This window comes from Apteryx rowi, unplaced genomic scaffold (assembly GCF_003343035.1).
Source record: "Apteryx rowi isolate R43461 unplaced genomic scaffold, aptRow1 scaffold_67, whole genome shotgun sequence".
NCBI classification, from domain to species: domain Eukaryota; kingdom Metazoa; phylum Chordata; class Aves; order Apterygiformes; family Apterygidae; genus Apteryx; species Apteryx rowi.
Window position 1 is genome coordinate 159697 of NW_020450949.1, and position 20119 is coordinate 179815.

General features: G+C 38.3%; 1 protein-coding gene across 6 annotated transcripts in view; it reads right to left on the reverse strand.

Annotated features, from left to right (window-relative positions):
* Positions 1-17: 17 nt before the first annotated feature.
* PER3 (period circadian regulator 3) overlaps positions 18-20119 on the reverse strand; it is a 24301-nt gene continuing 4199 nt past the window's right edge. For 2 of the 6 annotated variants that reach the window (XM_026085642.1, XM_026085639.1), the window contains exons 5-21: positions 18987-19035; positions 17063-17205; positions 16560-16638; positions 15712-15818; positions 15289-15445; positions 13607-13712; positions 13022-13147; positions 12134-12260; positions 10903-11047; positions 9517-9641; positions 8844-9026; positions 7999-8250; positions 6754-7490; positions 5451-5628; positions 4688-4868; positions 3503-3653; positions 18-1770 (exon numbers count right to left, since the gene is read on the reverse strand). In XM_026085642.1, coding sequence (XP_025941427.1) covers positions 1669-1770; positions 3503-3653; positions 4688-4868; positions 5451-5628; positions 6754-7490; positions 7999-8250; positions 8844-9026; positions 9517-9641; positions 10903-11047; positions 12134-12260; positions 13022-13147; positions 13607-13712; positions 15289-15445; positions 15712-15818; positions 16560-16638; positions 17063-17205; positions 18987-19035 — 2948 coding nt within the window. In that variant the 3' untranslated portion in view covers positions 18-1668. Of the gene's footprint in view, positions 1771-3502; positions 3654-4687; positions 4869-5450; positions 5914-6090; positions 6277-6753; positions 7491-7998; positions 8251-8843; positions 9027-9516; positions 9642-10902; positions 11048-12133; positions 12261-13021; positions 13148-13606; positions 13713-15288; positions 15446-15711; positions 15819-16559; positions 16639-17062; positions 17206-18986; positions 19036-20119 lie in introns of those variants that run through there. The other 4 variants (XM_026085640.1, XM_026085641.1, XR_003256623.1 and 1 more) reach the window with 4 other exon arrangements.

The following is a 20119-nucleotide window of genomic DNA, read 5'->3' on the forward strand; positions in this document are numbered from 1 at the left end:
GAATATGTGGATCTCTGCTGATTTGCAACACTTCAGAAAAAAACAGGTTCAAGCTGAAGTAACTGAAAGCAAAATAAAGAAACGGAGCTTAAAGGCTCAAAGGAAGCAACCATACTGTAGAAATCAGAAGAACACTGCCTGAGTTTAGTCAGTCTTGGACACTTAAGTTCTGTAAAAATAACTTCCCTTGAAATCAAATTTAATATGAAGGGTTTTCACTGAATTGATTAAAAAAAGTAACAAAACCATTTTCCTTCAAGCATCTGCAGATCAACCACTATTCTTAACTTACTGCTCAGCTACTTGAAGCTTACTACTAAATGAAAGTGAAATAAACTTAAATATTAAGGAACACCTTCACATAGCAGAAAAAGAAGGGTTAAACAGAACAAAAAGGTGGATAATGCGTTACATTCTAAAACTGTTTGTTTGGAAGGCTAAGGTGATTAATACTACCAACAGGAAAATCTGCATTACTACATCCAGCTTTTGAAAAACAAAGTGGAGGCCAGACAAGATTTACCAGGTCTTAGTGAAGAGTGTCTTTTTTGAAGGGCACTTTGAAACATCAAGCAATAAGCTAGAAACCTTAACACGACATATTGAAAGAGAAAGTGACTACTGCTTTCTGAAGGAAAACAAAAAAACAAAAAAAAACCATTTAATGCATAAACCTAGTTTTTCTCCATGGATTCAAACTGCTAGAGACTCCAGTATCGAGAAGAAAGAGGTTAAAACTTGTACAGGAAGCCAACAGTGGTAAGACACAGTAAATATGCAGTCTGATGTCAAAGTTTGTCTCCATTACACGTGACTTCTCAAGAAAGCAAAAGAAATCAAGTTCAATCTTTTTTTTGGCATCAATACAATGGAAACAAAATGGAGAAATTAAAATTTAAGCTCAAATGAATTTGCAAACCAGTTACCTCAATTTTTAAAACCTATCCTGAGAGGCTTAGCTTTAAAGGCAAAAGCTATGAAACAATTTGGTACTAATATACTTAACATGAAAACACAGGGAATACCTTTGCTTCTTCTAACTTCAGTGTTTTGTTTTGTTTTTTTTTGATGGACACAAGTTGAAAAAAGGCGTTTTGATGCAGAATAACTTGGTCAATTTTCAGTTGCTCATAAACAAGCCTCCTGGATTTTAGAAGCAGCTACAAAGATTTTAGAGCCTCAGAGCATTTGGATCTTCAGCTTAGACCTTTGAATGTTGAAGAAATAAAGAGTATTATGTGGTATATGGATTCAATGCTACTAACACATCTACTTTACTGGAGCATAAACGTGCTCTGATCTGTTAGGGCTACATCAATGTAGGTTCTTAACAAGTGCATCTTCTCATACCCTTACCTGCCAAGTTAAAAAAAACAAAACCAAAACCCCACACCTTTGTATTTTTCTCATTACTGAGTGATCAAAAGTTACAAACACACCCCATTCTGTGTCAAGTTTGTGAGGTCAGGAAGGGAAACAGCCTCCCAGTCAGTGTCTCCAAAATCATGCTGAGGGTGGGGTGTAATGAAGAAAGACAGTTTCACACATGTGACTGCTCATGTTGGGAAAAGACATCTGGATAGATCCACTGCTTGTATGTAGCGAAGCCAGAGGAAAAGAGAGTGGAAATTATACCAAGCAGTTTTACTGACACAGGTGCTGATGTCTTCAACTTTGTAAGAGTGGAGGTGATTTTCCCTTGTCTTCCATATGGTCATCAGCCATTGCAGCTTCATGACTCACTTCCCTGATGTCACATGTAATACAGCCCTTTAAAAAGGAACAAGAACACAACCATTTAAATTCTCCTTTTATGAGTGTATTTCAGAGAGTCAAATCCTGGTAGTGTAATACATTCAGTCTCTTTAAATCTGTTACCAGTCGGCTGAAATCTCTTTAAGAGCAGAGATTCTGCAGACATCTTATTTTCAGAGGCAGGTACTTGCACCTCCAACTCAGCTTATCCCAGAAATGAATTCTTTGGTTAGTGGAACATGCTTAGCTTTGAGATGAAAAGGTACATGACTTTCTTTAACACGGAAGACTTATTTTTCAGCTTTACAAGCAAGCTGCTCTTTAAGTAATTTGTATTGCAATCTGAACAGCAACAATGCTGAACAACAAAACAACACTAAACACCTGAGTGTATTGACCGACTAGATTTTTCTTGTTCTTGGGCAATGGCATGATACAGAAAAATAGTTATTAAAACAAAAGTCCTGAATTTCTTTCTGCTGTCAGAAGCCTGGTTGTATTGCACATGACACATTAATGATTTCTAATTCTAAACAGCAGTCACCAAATGACAACCTATAATGGAAACATGGCCTAGTGTATTTATTATTATTCTGCAGAACATTACTTATGGGTCAAAAACAGTCTCTAGGCCCTTAGATGTCAAATATTTATATCTGTATACTCATTTTCATCTATCTTATGCAACACCTGCGATGCAAATATTACAACTCTTCTGAAAGACCAAGGGACACGATTTTTCTGAGTCAAACATGTGGCCCTAAGTACACTAGGACATGTAAGACTTTTAATCAACAAGATATTAGAAAAGCAAAAACTAGTTTTCTGGTCTTGTCGCAGTGCCAAGGACATAGATCTCTAACATCTTTCTACTGTAAGAATAAATATCACAGCTCAGAATGTCACATTTCAAAAATTTAACATGCAGAGCACGTCATGCTATAATAAACATTAGATTTTTCTGCTACATGACTAGATGAAAGCAGCCTACTCCTTTGTCTTGAAGTTTTCTGTACAATTCATCACTGGAGCACTAAGCCTTTGTGGGGCCAGTTCTACCTTACTCCTTTCTTCTCCATAGCACCTGGGATTATATGCGCTTTAAATTGATTAGGATGCTCAAAACATGAGATAAGCATCCTAAGTGTTTGTGAGACCAACACATACTAATATAAATCAGAAATATTTTAGCTGATTGCCCAAGAGTTACGCCTGATAAAACCAAAGATAATAATCAGGCATAAGACACCAAAATTGTTAAAGAAAGTATCCACCTAGTAAAAGTCAGCTATGTGTTTCTTAATTTGTGCCTGAACCTCCTCTGTGATTATGAGTATCTTTCAATGTACTGAACACACATGCTCTAATCTTCACTAACTTCCCACACTGTTGCCTGCTATTCAATCATCTCAGAAGTCACCTTTACAAAAAAAGAGCAAAAGACCTAACACCAACAGATAAAACACTGCTGTATATAGACTGTTAGGTGAGAGCTTGAAACTCTTTCCATTCATCCAACAGTGTGACTGAAGGAACTTTGCTGCAGGTGACTCCTTACAAATACAGTACAAATAGCTGTATTTTAGCATTCCTCATCTGGCCAGTATCCCCAAGCTCATTTCATTCTTACATTCACTTAAAAATAATCATCAGTGACCCCAGCACTGTAAAACTGCATTGGTTAGAAACAACACTGCCTCTAGCTAGCCAAGGCGTGAATAAGCTGATTCCTTTCATAACTCCTTACTTGGGTGTTGATTTGTTGTGGGACAGTCTGGGTCCATATCCACGAGTGCACCTCTGCCAGCTCCTTCTTTTGCCCCTCAGTAAACCAAGGCTGCTGCTTTTGCATGACTATCAACTTCTCCAGGTCTTCCTTTAAAACTTCCTCTTTAATTCTGTAAGTAACAGACACCTGTGAATGCAGCTGTACTAAATGAAGCAAGGCATCAATGTAATCACATCAATGTAATCACATCAAGAGAGTCCCTTCACCTGTCTCTAAGGTTGGAGTCCAGACAGCATCAGCCATTAAAAAGCAGCTATGGTTTGTCATATCTTATTTACTTTGTAAGGCTTCTTTCAACACTGGTCTGACAACTGTAAATTAGAAACCGACCCTTATTTTTTCATGAATCTCATTAAAAAATCCTGTAGACAAGTGATGATCTTTGCAGCTGACTGAAATATTTATATATGACACTCCACTTTTTCCATCTTACCTGACATAAGCTATTGTATTTTATTCATGGGGGACTCAGGAAAAATTGATATTACTAAAAAATATATATATATATAAAATTTTTCATATTGCACAAGATTGGGAGGGTTACTTTTCTGCCTTTTATTGTCCAGAATTTCTTGAGAGCTCCTTCTCTAAAAAAAAATAAAGGAGGACAGACAAAAGTGATTTTGCCATTACACAAACATCCTCCAATTAGTGTGACAGAAAAAATATAGCATTTATTATTTACTGCCAGAAAGCAACTTTACAACAGTTGCTACAGAATTCTTAATCCCAGTCATAAATTATGAACAGGCATCCTATTTCAAATCAAAAGGAAGTAGTAAGAAGTCTCGACAGTTTCTTTGCCTATGCTTAGGAATTTCAAATTAAATTATATATAAACTAATTGTACACATACTGCAAATAACATTAATTACCCTTTTATGCATTCAAAGTATAGGACAATAATCAATCCCCTTAACACTTCAGCAACAAGTTACATGTTAGCTTATTTTAACTGATGGGAAAAATGGGAAAAAACAGACAAAAGGAAATACCCAGAACTTAAAAATGCAGGAACAGTAGTTCAATACATCTGCTTACAGTTTTAATGGTATTTGCATTGTTTCCATGGTCTCATTTTTAATTCTACAATTCTGTGCACAACTCCAAGTTCCATGTTAGAAACTATTGATGTTTTCTAACCTGTTAGGCATTTGATATGTCATCAGAACCTGCTCAGGTGTGTGATCCATCATCACCCAGGCTGATTCATGTTTGGATTTATGAGATCTCCCTTTTTCTTCCGCTTCCTGATTTTTCTCCTCTTTGGAAGCTTCGGAAGAATCACTACTTGCAAAGTACTTGCTGCTTTTCCTGCTACCTGCTGGGAGTTACCATGAAAAATGAACTCAGATGCCTGAAAAATCCTAAAAGTCCAGCACAACTAGTAAATTCACCAATGTGTTCTTGTCAGCTAGTTCTATAATATGAACACAGGTAACTCAGAAATGATTGCTCTGGCAAGCAATTACAACTTACTGAAAATTCAAAGATTAAGTGCAACCTATGAAGTAACTCAAGATCTCCCAAGCCCTGTTTGCTCTTCTCCAAATTAATTGGTTCAACTTCTCTACTTCTGTTCCTGAAGGCCCTGCTCTAGGCAGATTTAACTTTACTCAAATAAGATGCAAGCCAGTATCTAATACAGATAAAGAAGTGTTAATGAGCAAAATGAAAAAGTGTGACTTACAGGTTAAAGGAATGGCTTCTTAAATACCTGTTTCTGAGTACAAGTCACTGAAGCATACTTGGCTTCAAACACTGAAAGTTCATGAAAAACAAAAGACTACAGATCCCTTTACTGGGATTTCCCATTCCTATCACAGTATCTCATTATTAATTACCAACAGGCTAACAAGCCAGCTAGCACCTAAGCAGCAAACATCCAAATCTCAAACTTCCCTACCTGTGCCACAATCAGAAGTCTCATTGGAACCAGAGCCTAAAGAACTAGATACAGCTGATCCACTGCCTGATGCTGCTGAACCAGTACCCGACTGGGAGTCTTCATGCAGTAAGAGGTCAGTGAATTCACTAGAAGGACAGAGGCTACCACTGTTACCACTAGCTTCTGGATCATTGTCCTGGAAACAGAATCAAAACAAAGACATCCACGGAAGTTACTCTTATGTTGAAAAAGGAAGTTAATGTGTTCAGTGGATTTGTCATATGGCAACTAAGTTTTCATATCAGTTCAACAGGTTTGGAATTTATAGCTCTGAAAATGAATGGCCATCTAGAACTCAGGATAACACTCTTCATTGGCGAAACCAACAAGCCTCTGGACTCTCTTTTACTGGTTTCTGCTGCAGATCTTCCCCATTGGTTTTCTTTCAAAATATTGGACTTTTGCATTAAGTCAAGATTTTCTGCTGACAAGAGAGCAAGAGTCAGTTCCCTTCATATTCTGTTAGATGGCATGAAGCAGCCACACACATCAAGCAATGGTGCACTACAGGGAAAATGAAATAATCTTCCCCTGATTCACCAGGTGAAGCCCACAGCTTCAGCAGCTATAGGTATACCACTCCCCCTCAGGACCCTACCCTGCAGTTTCAGCTGATCCAGCCTTTCCAGCCCAATCTGGGTTCAGGAGCCAACATTTTTTCCTTGCCTGCAGAGCTCAGATTCCTGCCTCTGAGTTTACCGCGGAAGTTGGAGAGGCCTTTTCTATGCCCATGTATGGAAACCGACCCACATGGATCCCTGTTCTTCGTTCATTAGCTGCATCCCTGGGAGACAGAGGGAGTAATTAGAAAAAAAAATCTTCCCTTTGTTTTGGTTCTCCACAGAGACTGTGGGACTGGGTGAAAAAGGACACGAATTGTGCAGCCCTAACCAAGTTCCACATGCAGAAAAGCCCACCCAAAATTCTTGCTGACAATTGAGAAAACTACTACCAAAATGCTGAGTGAAGGCAGCTCACAGCAGCCTAGACCAAAAGATCTCACATTTGTGGCATTATACTAGGTACCAACACTGTATTGTCACAAGTTTCCATGGGCTCAAATATAAACAGCTTTATCTCCTGTGCTATTTGTGCCCTGCAGTTTACAGAGCACAGCCACTGGTAAAAGAAGCTAGCAAACAAATAAAAAACTACAAAACCCTCTGGTGACCCTGAAACATAGATCATAGCACTGCTTTTGGCAACCAAACAGCATGGAAATCGGGGTTTCTTTTCTACGCTAAAAACCTATGTTACTTACACATTTTGCCTCCACATGTGCTTTAGCATCGGTTCTAATGGGAAGCTCCGTAGGTTTTGGCAGCTCTTCTTGAAGCAAATTCAGCTGAAGTGGGGAGCTGCTCTGTGAGCTACTAAGCAGTGGGGCCTGGTCACAGTGGCCCTCTTGCTGTTTTTCAGTGGACATGGCAGGAGAGGCTAGAAAGGGCTGATGCACAGAGTTCAGTGCTACTGGTGATGGAACAGAGGGAGGTGGAGCAGGAGGTAGTGTAGTGCATGGATATGAAGAGGAGGGATAAGCATATTGAGGGATAGGAAGAAAGCCAGACTGAGGCATCTGAGTATACATGGGGAAACTATGAAAAAATACAGCCATAAATGCACCTATGTTTGGGGCAGAAAATGCTGGGAATGACTGTGCTTCACAGCATAGTTGTGATGATGACATGGGCTCAGGTTTTAGTGAGTGAAGGGAAAGCTCCTCTCCTACAGAAAAGGCTGGAAAACTTGCTAGTGGATCAGAATAGACAGGAAATCCCATAGGAGGAAATGCATTTGTACTGGAGAGGCTCAGACAGGACACTTCTGAGGGAGAGAATGACTGTTTCTGAATTGTTCTCTTCTCACATGGAAGACTATTTCTATTTTGACTAGAAGAATGGCTATCTGAGGACTGTCTCTGAGGTTTCTGGCGCTTGAATTTTCCGTGTTTGCCTTTTTTACAGCTAGCTGGGCTCATCTGCTTTGGAGGGGACTCTCCTAAGGAGGAAGAAAAATTAGACACATTCACTGACATGACAGACCTGGGAAAAAAAAGAAAAAAAAAGAAAAAAAAAAGAGAGAAAAACATCCAGATAATTGAGAGAGTGTAGCTTATTCAGAGAGCTGACTTTCCTCTGGATAATTCTTTCATTCACCACAGTGATGTCTTTGCTGACATATCCACATTATTTTCCTTCATATAATCAATTTTCTTATTGATCATTTTAGCTTATCCTGATCAGATCTTTTACATTCCTTCAACCGGAGGCATTAAAACTACTTGGGACTTGCAGGATTTATTGCAATAATTAGGTGCTTTGTGACGAGTCTAGGATACCAACATCCAAGACGGAGCAGACCTTTCTGTGTGGGCAACACTGTTGTCAAGTCTTGGCAGTTCTAAGGAAGTATTCAGTCGGCAGCCATCGTAAGATACTCACTAAATCACACAAAGGAGAACTAGACTCCCGTGCTCAGCAATTTATTTCACAAAGCTGCTGCCTACCTTGACCACAGGAACGTCCATTGTTACTTCTGCTCCCCTGTTGGAGATAGGCCCTAAATGGAGAGAGCAAGATCTTCTGGCGGAACTTGTCAACGTAGTTCTGCTCCTCCTTCTGAGTGTGGGCTGACAATGTCTCTTTTGTTAGCCCAACTGGCTTTAATTCCTCGGGAACCGTAATGAGACTCTGAGCATTCACAGGAGGCAGCTCAATGTGTTCACTTCCAACAGTGGCATCCTCCATTGTAGTCACTTCTTTGAACAGGGAAAAAAAGAAATCATTCATGCTTTGCTCTGGCATTCTGGTGTCAGATGCCCCAACACAGAGGGTCACACAGAAAACAATCATATCTGAGCTATTGAGCAGAGAAGGCAACACCCTCTACACTCAAACATAGCTGTATTATCATCAACTGAGCAAATTACTTTGCATGGTCAGGGAAAATTCAAACGTAATTTAAAGTTATGGAAGCACTTCTTTCTTCACGCTTTCTTAGTCCAACAGCAGTTAGATAATCATGGTTTTATTCTTCTTTCTACATTAAAATGAAGTAACACTGGCCCATTAGGCATTTTTATTTTCCTCCTCAAGTGCCAAAAGCATAGTGTGTGTGTGGGGGGGAAAGAGTGACCTCTGTTAAAATTAGGTTTTATAAAAACACTGTAAAAGTTTTCATCCCCAAGTTTTCTTCACAGTGCCCCTAGAAACAGTTTATACTTCAGAGTTTATATTCATGACAACATATCTGAAGCAGAGAAAGCCTTCACACTGCGTATTTCAGTCAGGAAACATCTTTAAATTTAAACATCAATGAGTCCAGTTAATGTTTCGCAAGTGTGAACAGTACCTGATTCAGGGTGTGGAACATGCACTATAGTGCTGCTGTAACTGCACTGGCTGGTGATAGACACCACACTTGGAGCCTTGTTGGTCAGAGTCAGGTCCACCAGAGGAGCTCCCACCATGCCTGTGGCCGCCTGCTCTTTCAGAGTCTCTTCCAGGTCAGCAGATACTGGAGTCTGGGAACTAACTGATGAAATAACAGCAGTATCCACTGGTAAGTGGCAAAATTTCTACAAAAGCTTTCATTCAAAGCACTACAACTGCTTCTAATTCATCAAGTCTGACTGGTTCAGAAACAACCACTCCTATGCAGACTATTAAATAAGAAAGTTTTGTATACAAATGAATAAAACTTCCATATGATGGTAATGTTAGCACACACTAAACATGGCACAAAACAAGTGAGCAACAGAAAGTACATTTAGCAACAACAAACAATAGTTCTTTTGATGCAAACCAAGTTCAAAGACTTGATTAATACTGGAGCTTATGTTTAATCATAAGACCTGGACAAGGGAAGTAGATAGCTCTTGTAATCAAAATGTTTGTGCTGCTAGTGTGACTCAGAGATTAAAAAACAGACAGAAAGCTTGGAACATATGACAGTGGCATATCAAAAAATAAATGTTGGGCTAACAAAATGTTTCCATTATGATTGTCAATATACTTCATCTTACCTTCCAGTGCCTTGACTTCATTCTGGCTTTGCTGGGCTTGCTTGTCATCCTCTGAAGATGACGATGATGTATTTGTAGATTTACATTTCCTTTTCAAGGCTGGAATACTGCAGCTCTCTAGATATCTGAAATATGAGCATACCACAAGAAGCTCTCCCTGCTGTGTGTTTTTTCAGTTTGGAGAGAAAAACATTAAAAAAAATCCAAAATGAAGATCCCAATGCTGTTAACTAGCATTTTAAATTCACTATAGAAGGTCTGGACACACAGTTGTCTTCCAAAGAGTATTTCAAATAAAACCCATCAATTACATTTTGAAAAAAGAGGCATGTATACAAGGTTAAAATATCAACATTTTATAAATTGTATCAACTTTCTGTCTTGTTCAGATGTTCTCAAAGCACATGTCAAGGAGACAAAGTATTATGCCCCTCATAATTCTCTTAAACTGCTAGTGTGTCAATGGTGAAGCTACCAGTAGACAAAAGTCAATAGTTACAAACAGCATCTTAGGCCCTAAATACTTCATTGCCACATAATTCAAGTTGATTCTGATTAAGTAACCAAGCTGGCGTGTAAAATATGGCTACTTACTGGACTTACCTTCAATGTTAAATAGTTTAAAATATTTTAAACCTTATTCCCTCAAACATACGATTGTTTGGAATAACCCCCTTCTTTGTACAGTCATTGATATAATTACATTTTCTGTTCAAAGGGTATACATACCTTATCTCTACAGGAGAAATTTAACAGTAAAAATACTCTTTAGTTCTTCCAAAATATTAGGGCCACTGAAATGATGCTTGCCCAAGACCAAAATTAGAGCTTAGCTGTAGTCCCTTCCCACAAAAGGGAAGCACAAAATTTGGGAACCACATAACTTTATATGCTTCACTGCAGTGACCAAAAGCTTCTGTGCACCTAATAAGGCAAATGAAATTTCTGAATTTGGATTCTGCCTTCATTTTTTGACAATGATTTTTTCCTTTATACTTCTGAATATCCAATAACATGATGCATTTTATCTGAATGCAATAAATAAATAATTTCAGTCAAGCATTGTATCATCAAGGATGTTTCAATCAGTTAATACCTCAGTAGGTGGTAATTAAGTTTGCATATAGCCATATATAACACTTGATTGAAAAAATACAAAGCTAAAATTTTCATTACTGTAATAGTTTTTTTGGTCATATTCAGTTTTTTTGAGAAATGGTATAAGGATCCTATTAATATATTTTACAAAGGAAACATTCCAAACAAGCCCAAATTTACCTCACAGCTCAAAACCCAGCCAGTTTAGATGGATGCAAATTGCTTAGATAGCTACCTTCCCCTAATTAGTCTTAAATTTATCACTAAAATCACTTCATAGTTTACTACCTGATGATACTATCAACACAATTGATCTGCTGATACGATGGAACATGTGGAGTCTTCTTTGAATCATCGTAAAATGCATTGCCTGGTTCTTCAGTGCTATCACTTCTCAATGCCTGGAGAAAACAGGAAGCAGTGTGCCTTTTCCCTAGAAAAGAGGAAAACCTCAAAGGTACCTCTCAAAGGTATCTAAGCACTACCTGGTGATACTTATACAGGGATATATGGCCTTTGACAACACAGCTCTCACTAGTAAGTTATTCTGCATTTTCATCCCAATTCATGCATTTGGGTGAAAAAAAAAAAAAGTTAATTCTGAGTGGATGTTTAAGGTTATCTAGTGAACACAAAGAAAACATCATAGAAAAAAAATTGTACTTAAGACATTGACTGGAGCTGAATAAAACTAACAAGTAAAAAAGAGCTGGGAGACTGAGGCATCAAATCTTTCCTAATTAGATTTATAAATCAGTATTTCAAAGGCTGCCAATTTTAAACATAACTACAATTACTATTACTCTTATCTTGACTTACAAATTGCAGAATCTGACCTGTTATTTAACAGAAATTCACAGCTTCTTATAGCATAGATATTCCGGTCACAGTAGATTCAACCTTAGGCCTCAACATTCACAGCGCAGTCCTGTTATCACCAAAACCTGGAGTAAAGTCTAACTTTGGTAGAGAATATCAGAGTCCAAAATGTTTTAGTATAGATTCCTCTGATCTTTGGGGAAGCGTCCATTTTTCTCTGTATGTTTGCGATAGGCACTAACCGGAAATAATCTGCACTAGTGCAATATTAAGTGCACAATAACTAAATCACTACTTCAGTGGTAAGTGGAGCAGTGTTTTTCAACCTATGGGCCATGGGCTATTTCCAAGACCAATGTCCACAAAAGCAACTAAAGGAAGCTTCCACAGTAGACTTATATTCGCTACAGGTAGGTCTGCAATTTCGCTAGAAAATGTTAAAAAAAAAAAAAAAAAAAAGGTTTATTGACTTAGAAAAAGGGACAGAATATGTTTCTCCATACCTAAGTGAACAGTTAAAAGTTATTGCATCTGCTGTATTCATTTGTCTTATTTATTATTTTTTAAATCTCTTCCCAGTTCTGAGCCATGGCTAAGAAATTGTCTGAAGCGCTTCAGTATAACAGCAGCTGGCTAAAGTCATGACTACAGATCTAGGGGAGTTCACGTTAACTTAAGGATCATCATTACGTTAACTTACCTCCTAGCATTTCTGAACTTGTAGCTTGTTCATTTCCATTCTGCAGCTTGCTCCTTGATGCAATATACAGCTGTTGTCCCAGACTCTTTATTCGGTTGACATCTGCACATACTTGTTGCAATGTCATCTTGAGATACATGAAAATGTGAAGTCAGAATAAAATGAATGAAAGGAGGCCCTAAGAGACCACTAAGGCTTGAGTTCGTGTATTCTCCAAATTGAAAGGGAGTAGTAGATTGGTAGCCTAAGCCTGGTATCTACTGGCATCTGTAACTTTAATGAATGCAATTATCATGATCAATTTAACTAAATTAACTACGCTAAAGCTCAAACAGCCTTAGCATTTGAATGTTTTTATACCAGTGCAAGCCTTGAGAGATGAAATAAGCTGATGACTTACCCAAGAGCCTCACAAGGAAATTGGGTAACTGCAATGCTTGCTTTAAGACAGGATTGTTTCCACTGTCTTCTATAGGATGCTACAATGCATCTCTAGTCTCCTTTTTAAACCAATAGGAAAAATCCCTATCAAACAGATACCTCAACCCCCCAAAATGCATCAAATGCTCTTTTTAGTTGCATGGTTCTTCCACTTTTTTCTCCAAGTCCAGTCACTCTTTGAGAAGGTTAATATTTGAGCAATTCTTCAATTTACTTTAGTGTACCACTGTAATAATTACTTCCTCATTTTAGTCAGGAAAATTACAAACACACACAGAAAAAAAAAACATAACTGCCCATTTTAAGCACATTTAGCTTGAAAACATAAGCTTATCTTCCTACTCAATAAAATTCATGATGAGTAATGTGTATGTACACAGTAAGAATTTTCATTTTTTAAACTGCATTTTTGCTACTATGCAGGCAATGCCACATTTATAGACTTACCGGTTCTTGTATCTCCTCTGCACAATTTCCATTGGAGTCACTTGAAGATGCTATGCTGATATAGTGTTCATAAGAGCCATTGCTACCAAGGCTTCCATAACCACTTGAAACATTGCTATGAACTGGCTGTAAGAGGGGGAAAAAAATAAAAATTCATCCTCTTAGAGACTACAAAGAAGGGAAACATGGTGACATATTTTGCAACACAGAGAACTTCAAGTAAATGAAGAAAGTTTAGTGAGAAGTTGGTATTATTTTGGGCTCCACCACTTGCTTGGGAAGAGTTCTCTGCCACACTGAAAGCTGCTTTGGGATGCAGATTTATCTTTCAACATAAAGACTTGGAAAATATGTCAAAGTCATTCTTCTAATCAGGTGGGCTACCCAGATTCTTACTTTTAATCCTGGCACACAAGCCCATCTCCAATTCTAACTGAAGATAATTATCCTTCAATTCTCCAATATTTTTCCTTCAGACCTTTTACAAGAGATTTGCTAGCTAGTAGTTTGCTAACAAGCCTCAGTTTCCTTAGCGTCTCACTCAAAAGGCCAACCAGTGTTTGGAAATTCCTTCATCTTCTTTACCTGCAGGAGAAGCTTGTAAATTTGTCCTTGCAATTCTCTTATCTCTTTCTCAACACTGCTCATTTCTTTACTTCTTGCAGCAAAAACATCTTCGTTCAAAGGGCTTCTACAGAAAGTCAACAAGATTTCAGTACTAATTGTAATTTAATGAAGAAAAAGTAACTATAAACAGAGTTAGAACAGGTTTACAAAATAAGATCAGCTCTTCTGCTTTAACAAAATATCAACGTGCCTTAAAACAAAATGAATAAATTAGGAGGGCTATTAGCAAAAGTGATCCAGGCAGGGGAATACCACTAACTAGAAACAGAGTGACAATTGTAATCTTCAATATTTTTTTATTTTACAATCCCATTATACGTTTTCAAAGGTTTCCACCACCTCCAAAGCAATACCCAAAGGACTAGACAGGATGCACCATTTAGCATCCCTAATACAACAGTTTTGCATGTTGTCTTAGAGGAACAGACTGCAAACTGCGTACTCTCCCTAAACAGCGTCTTCCTTTGCCACTGTTGGAGACTAAATGACATGGATCATTTGCCTAACCTACTCAGACATTTCTTATGTCCCTAAGTTCACATCTAAGATCTGAGAAAATGTCATACGAAAGCGCATATATTTTTCTTCCTCTCTCTCTTCCCTTGTATTTATTGGACTTATGTTCCATTTATATTTTAAATATAAATACTTGAGTTCCCATTTCTTAATAATATAATGCTCTTTTGAAGACAAGGTCTTAAAAAAACAGCTACTGTACCTTCCTCTAAAGTAATCGGAATCAAGCTACAGCAAAGCAAATCATTTGCTCCGCAATTGTGTTCTCCACTGGGATTTGGTTCCCTGAATCAACACAGAGGGATGACATCCGTTCCACAAACAGCACTGTTAGGGTAGTGGGACTGTGATACAAGAGCAGTGCTTCATGTGAAGCCCCAGGATTCAGGGAAGCCAGTATACCAGCACAGTGGCATCAGTAAAGGTTGACAAGCATCTACCCCTCTGTCTCCTTCACTAGTAAGGCAAATTTACACCCCAGAAAATCTTGAATGAAAGATCATTTTGCCAAATTAAAATACATCCCAGAGGACATTTTCTATAAGAGAAACCAGATAAGAGGGAGGTAGCAGGCAGCCATATTTCCAAATCTCTTGGGAACTGAAGGGAAACACCTGAAAAATGAAGACTAACTTGCACATCCAATACTAATTCCATTTTTTAGAAGAGACTATACAGAATCTAAGTAGTTTCCAACTTAAAATGAATGTCCCAAAAGAAGACAAGCCAGAAGGCAACTTTGGCTGTGTGTCTGTAATGATTCTTTAATTCTACTTTTTGCATTCCTTTTCAGCTTTTACTTAGCTGGTCTAAGACCGATATTTTGGTTTAGACATGTCCATTGGCACAGTATTTGAACATTAACCATGTGTACAAACATATGCTTAAAGTAAAGGAAAAGAAAGTTGACTTTGACTTTTACTTGGGAGCGATTTAATCATTTTCATACTGAGTAAACCAAACTAGTGTTTTTCTGAAGGAATTGGCTGCAAGACAGATGCCAGACTGTTGTCCCAGACTGCACTAGCAAAATAATGGCTCTAGTTCAGTACTGAGACTATGTTTTGTTCTATAGAATATTCAGTGAAGAGCACCTAAACAGTTCAATTCTTCAACTGACTTACGTTCGGACTTTGTGTCGGCCAATGATGAACACTACTTTCCTGCTCCACGGATTCACAAAACTGGACCAGCTGGTATCCAGTATGACATAATCTCCATTTTGAGTACAAAATCTAATAGGTGAATGTTCAAAAGGGGGCTGGCCAGCAAACTTCAGGACTGAACAAAAAAACAAAAACAACAACAACAAAAAAACCCACAGAGACAAGGTTTAGTTTACATTATGACACAGCAGTGGAAGCACAAACACTAACGACTGGGGTTCTTTAAAACTCTGATTTAGAATTTGCTTTGATCTCAAACTCGTTGCTTTAGTTCATTTATTTTTGTCTAGGTGGCAGATCAGTCACATGGCAAGCAATATGATAATGGAAAAATGTTAAAAAACAGTAGAAGTTTGTGGTAAGTCAGTCATCTGTACTTACTTTTCTGATGAATAGCAATCATCAAAGGACGATCTTCTGGGTGCAGATACATCAGTATGGATGTTCCAATTAAATCTTGAGGTAAGTAACCCAACAGAGGCACTGCTCTGAAAACCAAATACATTATCGTTGATTACAATATAGTCTTGAATATCCTTAACCCTTTGCTTGGCAGTGAAGTCCACAGATATGATCTATGATGGCATAATCTAAGGCTACAGAACATTTTCTAACCCATTCGTCAGTGCAGTGTAAACATACAAATACCAATGATAACAAACACTTCTGAGCCTGGAGATAAAACAGATTTTTCATAGTCACAAGCAGTTTTGTGCTTACTGTGTATGAAAAAGAAGAACCGGGATCATGAAGAAAGAGGTCACAAGCAAAATGTCAGTAAGAAACCTGATGTGGTTGCTGCCAAGCGTGTTGAAAAAACACTACTGTGTTTTTTCAGGAGACAGCTTTAGTCTGGCCAAATTCATTTGATGTGGCTCAGTCCTGCTCTATCTCTGCACTGTGATCCCCAGAGCTTTGTATGATGTTTCTTTCCACTATCCTGATTATCACAGGTCCCCATCACCTTGTATAATAGAAGCTGACTGTAGTTCAATTTAGTTTCACATTTTTTGCTAGCAAAGGAGATTATCTCCTTGGAACTCTAGATGTTTTTCAATGAGCAGACTAACACAAAGAATTACTGAAAATTAGTAACAAACAACTCTATTAAAGTAACTATTGCAAATTGCATAGTTCATCTGCTTTACTTGTGTCTCCAGCTGCATGACCAAAGAACTTTTTACTACCTCTCCACACATAGCTCACAGTACTTAAGACCCAAATCTCACCTGTCATCTATCTCAAGAAAAACACATCCTGGGGTGTGAGTGGTGGTGAAGATTCTTTTTTCCATAGGAATTCGAGGAGCTAGTCAAAAAAGATATAATTACTGAAACACAAAATATGCATTATTAAGACAAAAAAAAAAATCCAACTGTTACTTTTGCTCACGATACTCTATTATGGGCTCCTGAACTTTTGAATTATTCACTGCTTTCTGACTAGTAACACAAAGAAACATTACAAACTATTAGGCAATACAGATTTCTCCCACTTACCGCCCCCACCGCCTCCCCCAAAAAAACAAATTGTGGGAAGGGGTCAAATGTTTTGGGACCCAGGGAAGAAGGCACATATATACTATATATGCGTGTGTGCGCGCACACACACACACAAACTAGAACTTACATGCGTGAGACTACCCAAGCACAAATTCTCATCAGAGCAGCTAACTTTCATATACTGTGCATTTTCCTATTGGCTTGTTTATTATTGGACATTCCTGACTTGCCTTCATATCCAGAGTGAATTTTCTCAGCCAAAGCTAAACAGCAGGATTCTGCATCCATGTGGGCAGAAGTGCACACATGGACCAAGTACGGGGTGATTCGAAAGGGGTAACAACGCATTTCTTGCTCTTGATCTTTACCAGACCTGAGGAAAAGTAAAAAGGATTAATGCACCAGTGCCAAGACTCTGATGCTTTACACCAATGCTGAAAGCCCAGTGCAGAGAAGATATGCAAATTATGCAGAATGCACAGACCCAGATGATCAGAAAGAACCTCCTGAGGCCTTAAGTACAATCCCTTGCAATCGCAGGTCAACACACCACAATAGACTGATCTCATCCCCCTTAAAACCAAGAAGGTGTTTTGCCTCCAATATTCCTATTGAAAGGCTGTTCTAGAGTGCCATTACTCCAGCAGTTAAAAAAACCTTCTAGTTCTCAGACCAAAGGTATTCATGAGAACAACTCATTTGATCTTGTGCTGTTCTTCAAGTTAAATAATTCTTTTTCTGTCTGCTGTTTACTCTGTACCATGTCTAGGCAAGAACTCTACGCCTCTCAGGTTTTGTTTCACTGACCTAAATAAGCACGACTTTTCTACCCTCAGTTCACAAATAATTGTCATTCTTTGATTGTCCAGTTCCCGTATGGGTTTGTCTTCCTAGAACATGGGTGAGCAGTAATGGCACACAGCATTCTAGATGAGATCTTAACCAGGGCTTTGTAATCACTGCATCAACGTTTCCCTGTTTCTACTACAAGTGCTTCTTCAGCTGGTATAGCTTAGGACTGCAGTATCTTAGTCAAATCTGACAAAGATTTGAGATAACTTTTCAGACATTATCACACTCTCAAGTTATTTTCCTATTCCACACTTAGTTTAGTAAAATGTTTCTAGAGAGAGGTTAGAGTCGTAACAACTACTTTTGACAGCTCCTCTCTTTGGGGAAAAATAAAACAAATGGAATTTTGACATACCAGAAAGAGGGTAAACCACACACACACAAAAAAAAGTCTTAGGTATGTCCAGTGTGTGCTTGTGAAAAAATATTTTTATTCATGAAGCCCACATAATCAAAAGAATCTGTCAGATAAAGGAAGGAGAGATGTTGTATGAAAATCTGAAGAAATGGAAACTATTGCAGAATGTATATGTATCCTACAAACACAGCCCTCCCAGCTTAAAACACATAAATTTGTCCTGCTATATATTTATTCCAAATGCCTTCACACAATTCAAGAGACTGAAAGGTGATTTTAGAGCTCGGGTTTTTGAAACAAATGAATGCATCAATGATCTATTATAGATGGAGTATGTATTATATCTGCTCAGAAGCAAATAGTTCTTACTGGAATCAAGAGACCATCTCAATCTGGACCAGAAGTGCACTGGAGATTACAAGCCTATCTATTTATCTTTTCTTCTTTTAGCATTAAGATTAGCTAAGCACAAAGCAATACATGGCATCCATCTCATCATTAAGGTCTTGTATTGGGACTTAGGTGATTGAGTTTCTCTTACTACCTCTGTCACAAACTCCCGAGCAGGTTTAAGCAAAACACTCTTTGCCTCCATTCTCAAATTTTAAAAAGAGGCACAGTACTTTCTCACAAGATCATTCCTCTCCTGCTCAGTGGTACTGAAGGAAGCTGAGAGGTCCAAAAGAAACATGTATGAACAGTTTTCCTTCTGTTCCCAGGCAAGTTTAACCACCACCACTGGAAAGATGTGTGAACTGAATGCCCACTGTGAAAGGACAGGTTGTATGTTTTACTGGATGCCTATATTAAACACAGTAAGCCAATTTTGTAATGGAGTTTCACGAGCTCATATTGGTCAGTCATAACAATGCAACACTGTTTCTGCCCAATACCATTCCCTGTGCCCAGCCCTCAGGAACATAAGACTATAATAGTGTACTTGCCTGATCCTGCAGAAAAAGGATTTCACCTGGGCATATTCATACAGAGAAGCTAATAAGAAGAATATACATTGAAATTATCAGTTAATATCCTAAAAAAAAAAAGGTCACACCTATCAGAAGTATTTTAAAAAGAAGAATTTTAAACTCGGCATTCTCCAGGCTTTCTGAGCAAGGCTGAAGTCTCACCACCTGGTCAATATTAGCTGTTGAACTAGCTGTTCAACAGTCTGCTCCCACTTCAAATATTTCTCTCTCTTCCCCAGCCCACTCACTCTTGGAGAAATGGCTGACCTGGAACTAAATTCAGAGGAGACATATGATACTGAAAATGTCCAGTGCATCACCAGAGAACAGGAAAGGCTAAAATTCCTGGCTTTATGAGCCATGTACCAAAAACTATATACAGTCAAGAGTTGAGGGGAGAGAAAGTTCAGTAACAGTCCACAGCAAGAAGATAACAACAGCTCCACAGGGGTGTCACTGCTGTGCTGGGAAGGCATAGGACTGGCTTTCAAAGTTCTGGAACGCCCAGCACATTAGTGCCAGCAGCCCCTCATGTCCCGCATCATTCTGTAGCAACAAATTTCGACTTCCTAGCCCTGATGCTGTAACAGCACCACTGCTAGGTGGACAAAGGACATAGCTTTGGCGTGGCAGCTACACTTGGATTGCTCACAAGTAATATACGGCTCAAAAGCCACCATTTAGTCACATTCAACACAGTGACAGAATGGAATGATTTTTTTTTTTTTTTTTACAGCTAGACATGAGAAGTCAATATCATTTCAATATTTTTACTGAAGGCTCATCTTTATATAGGCTAGCCTTTAAGCTCAATTTTCTGCTTCCTACTTGCTGCCTTCTGGCTCCTTGCTAAGTAAATAGCTGATGAGCTTAAAACTCATGTTCAATGAGCTATGTTCACAGAAAGCTGCAAATGGACCACAAATTATACAGTGCACCTAAGCAACTGTAAGAGCTAGATTAAACCATTTTAACCTGACAATTAGCTCCTTTGTTTCTTTACAAAAAAAAAAAAAAAAAAAATCTCCTCCTCTGTTTTGCTTCCGGATCAGTTTGAAGGATATAATGCTGTGTTTGGATTTTCTACATGTACTGACATAATGATTGGG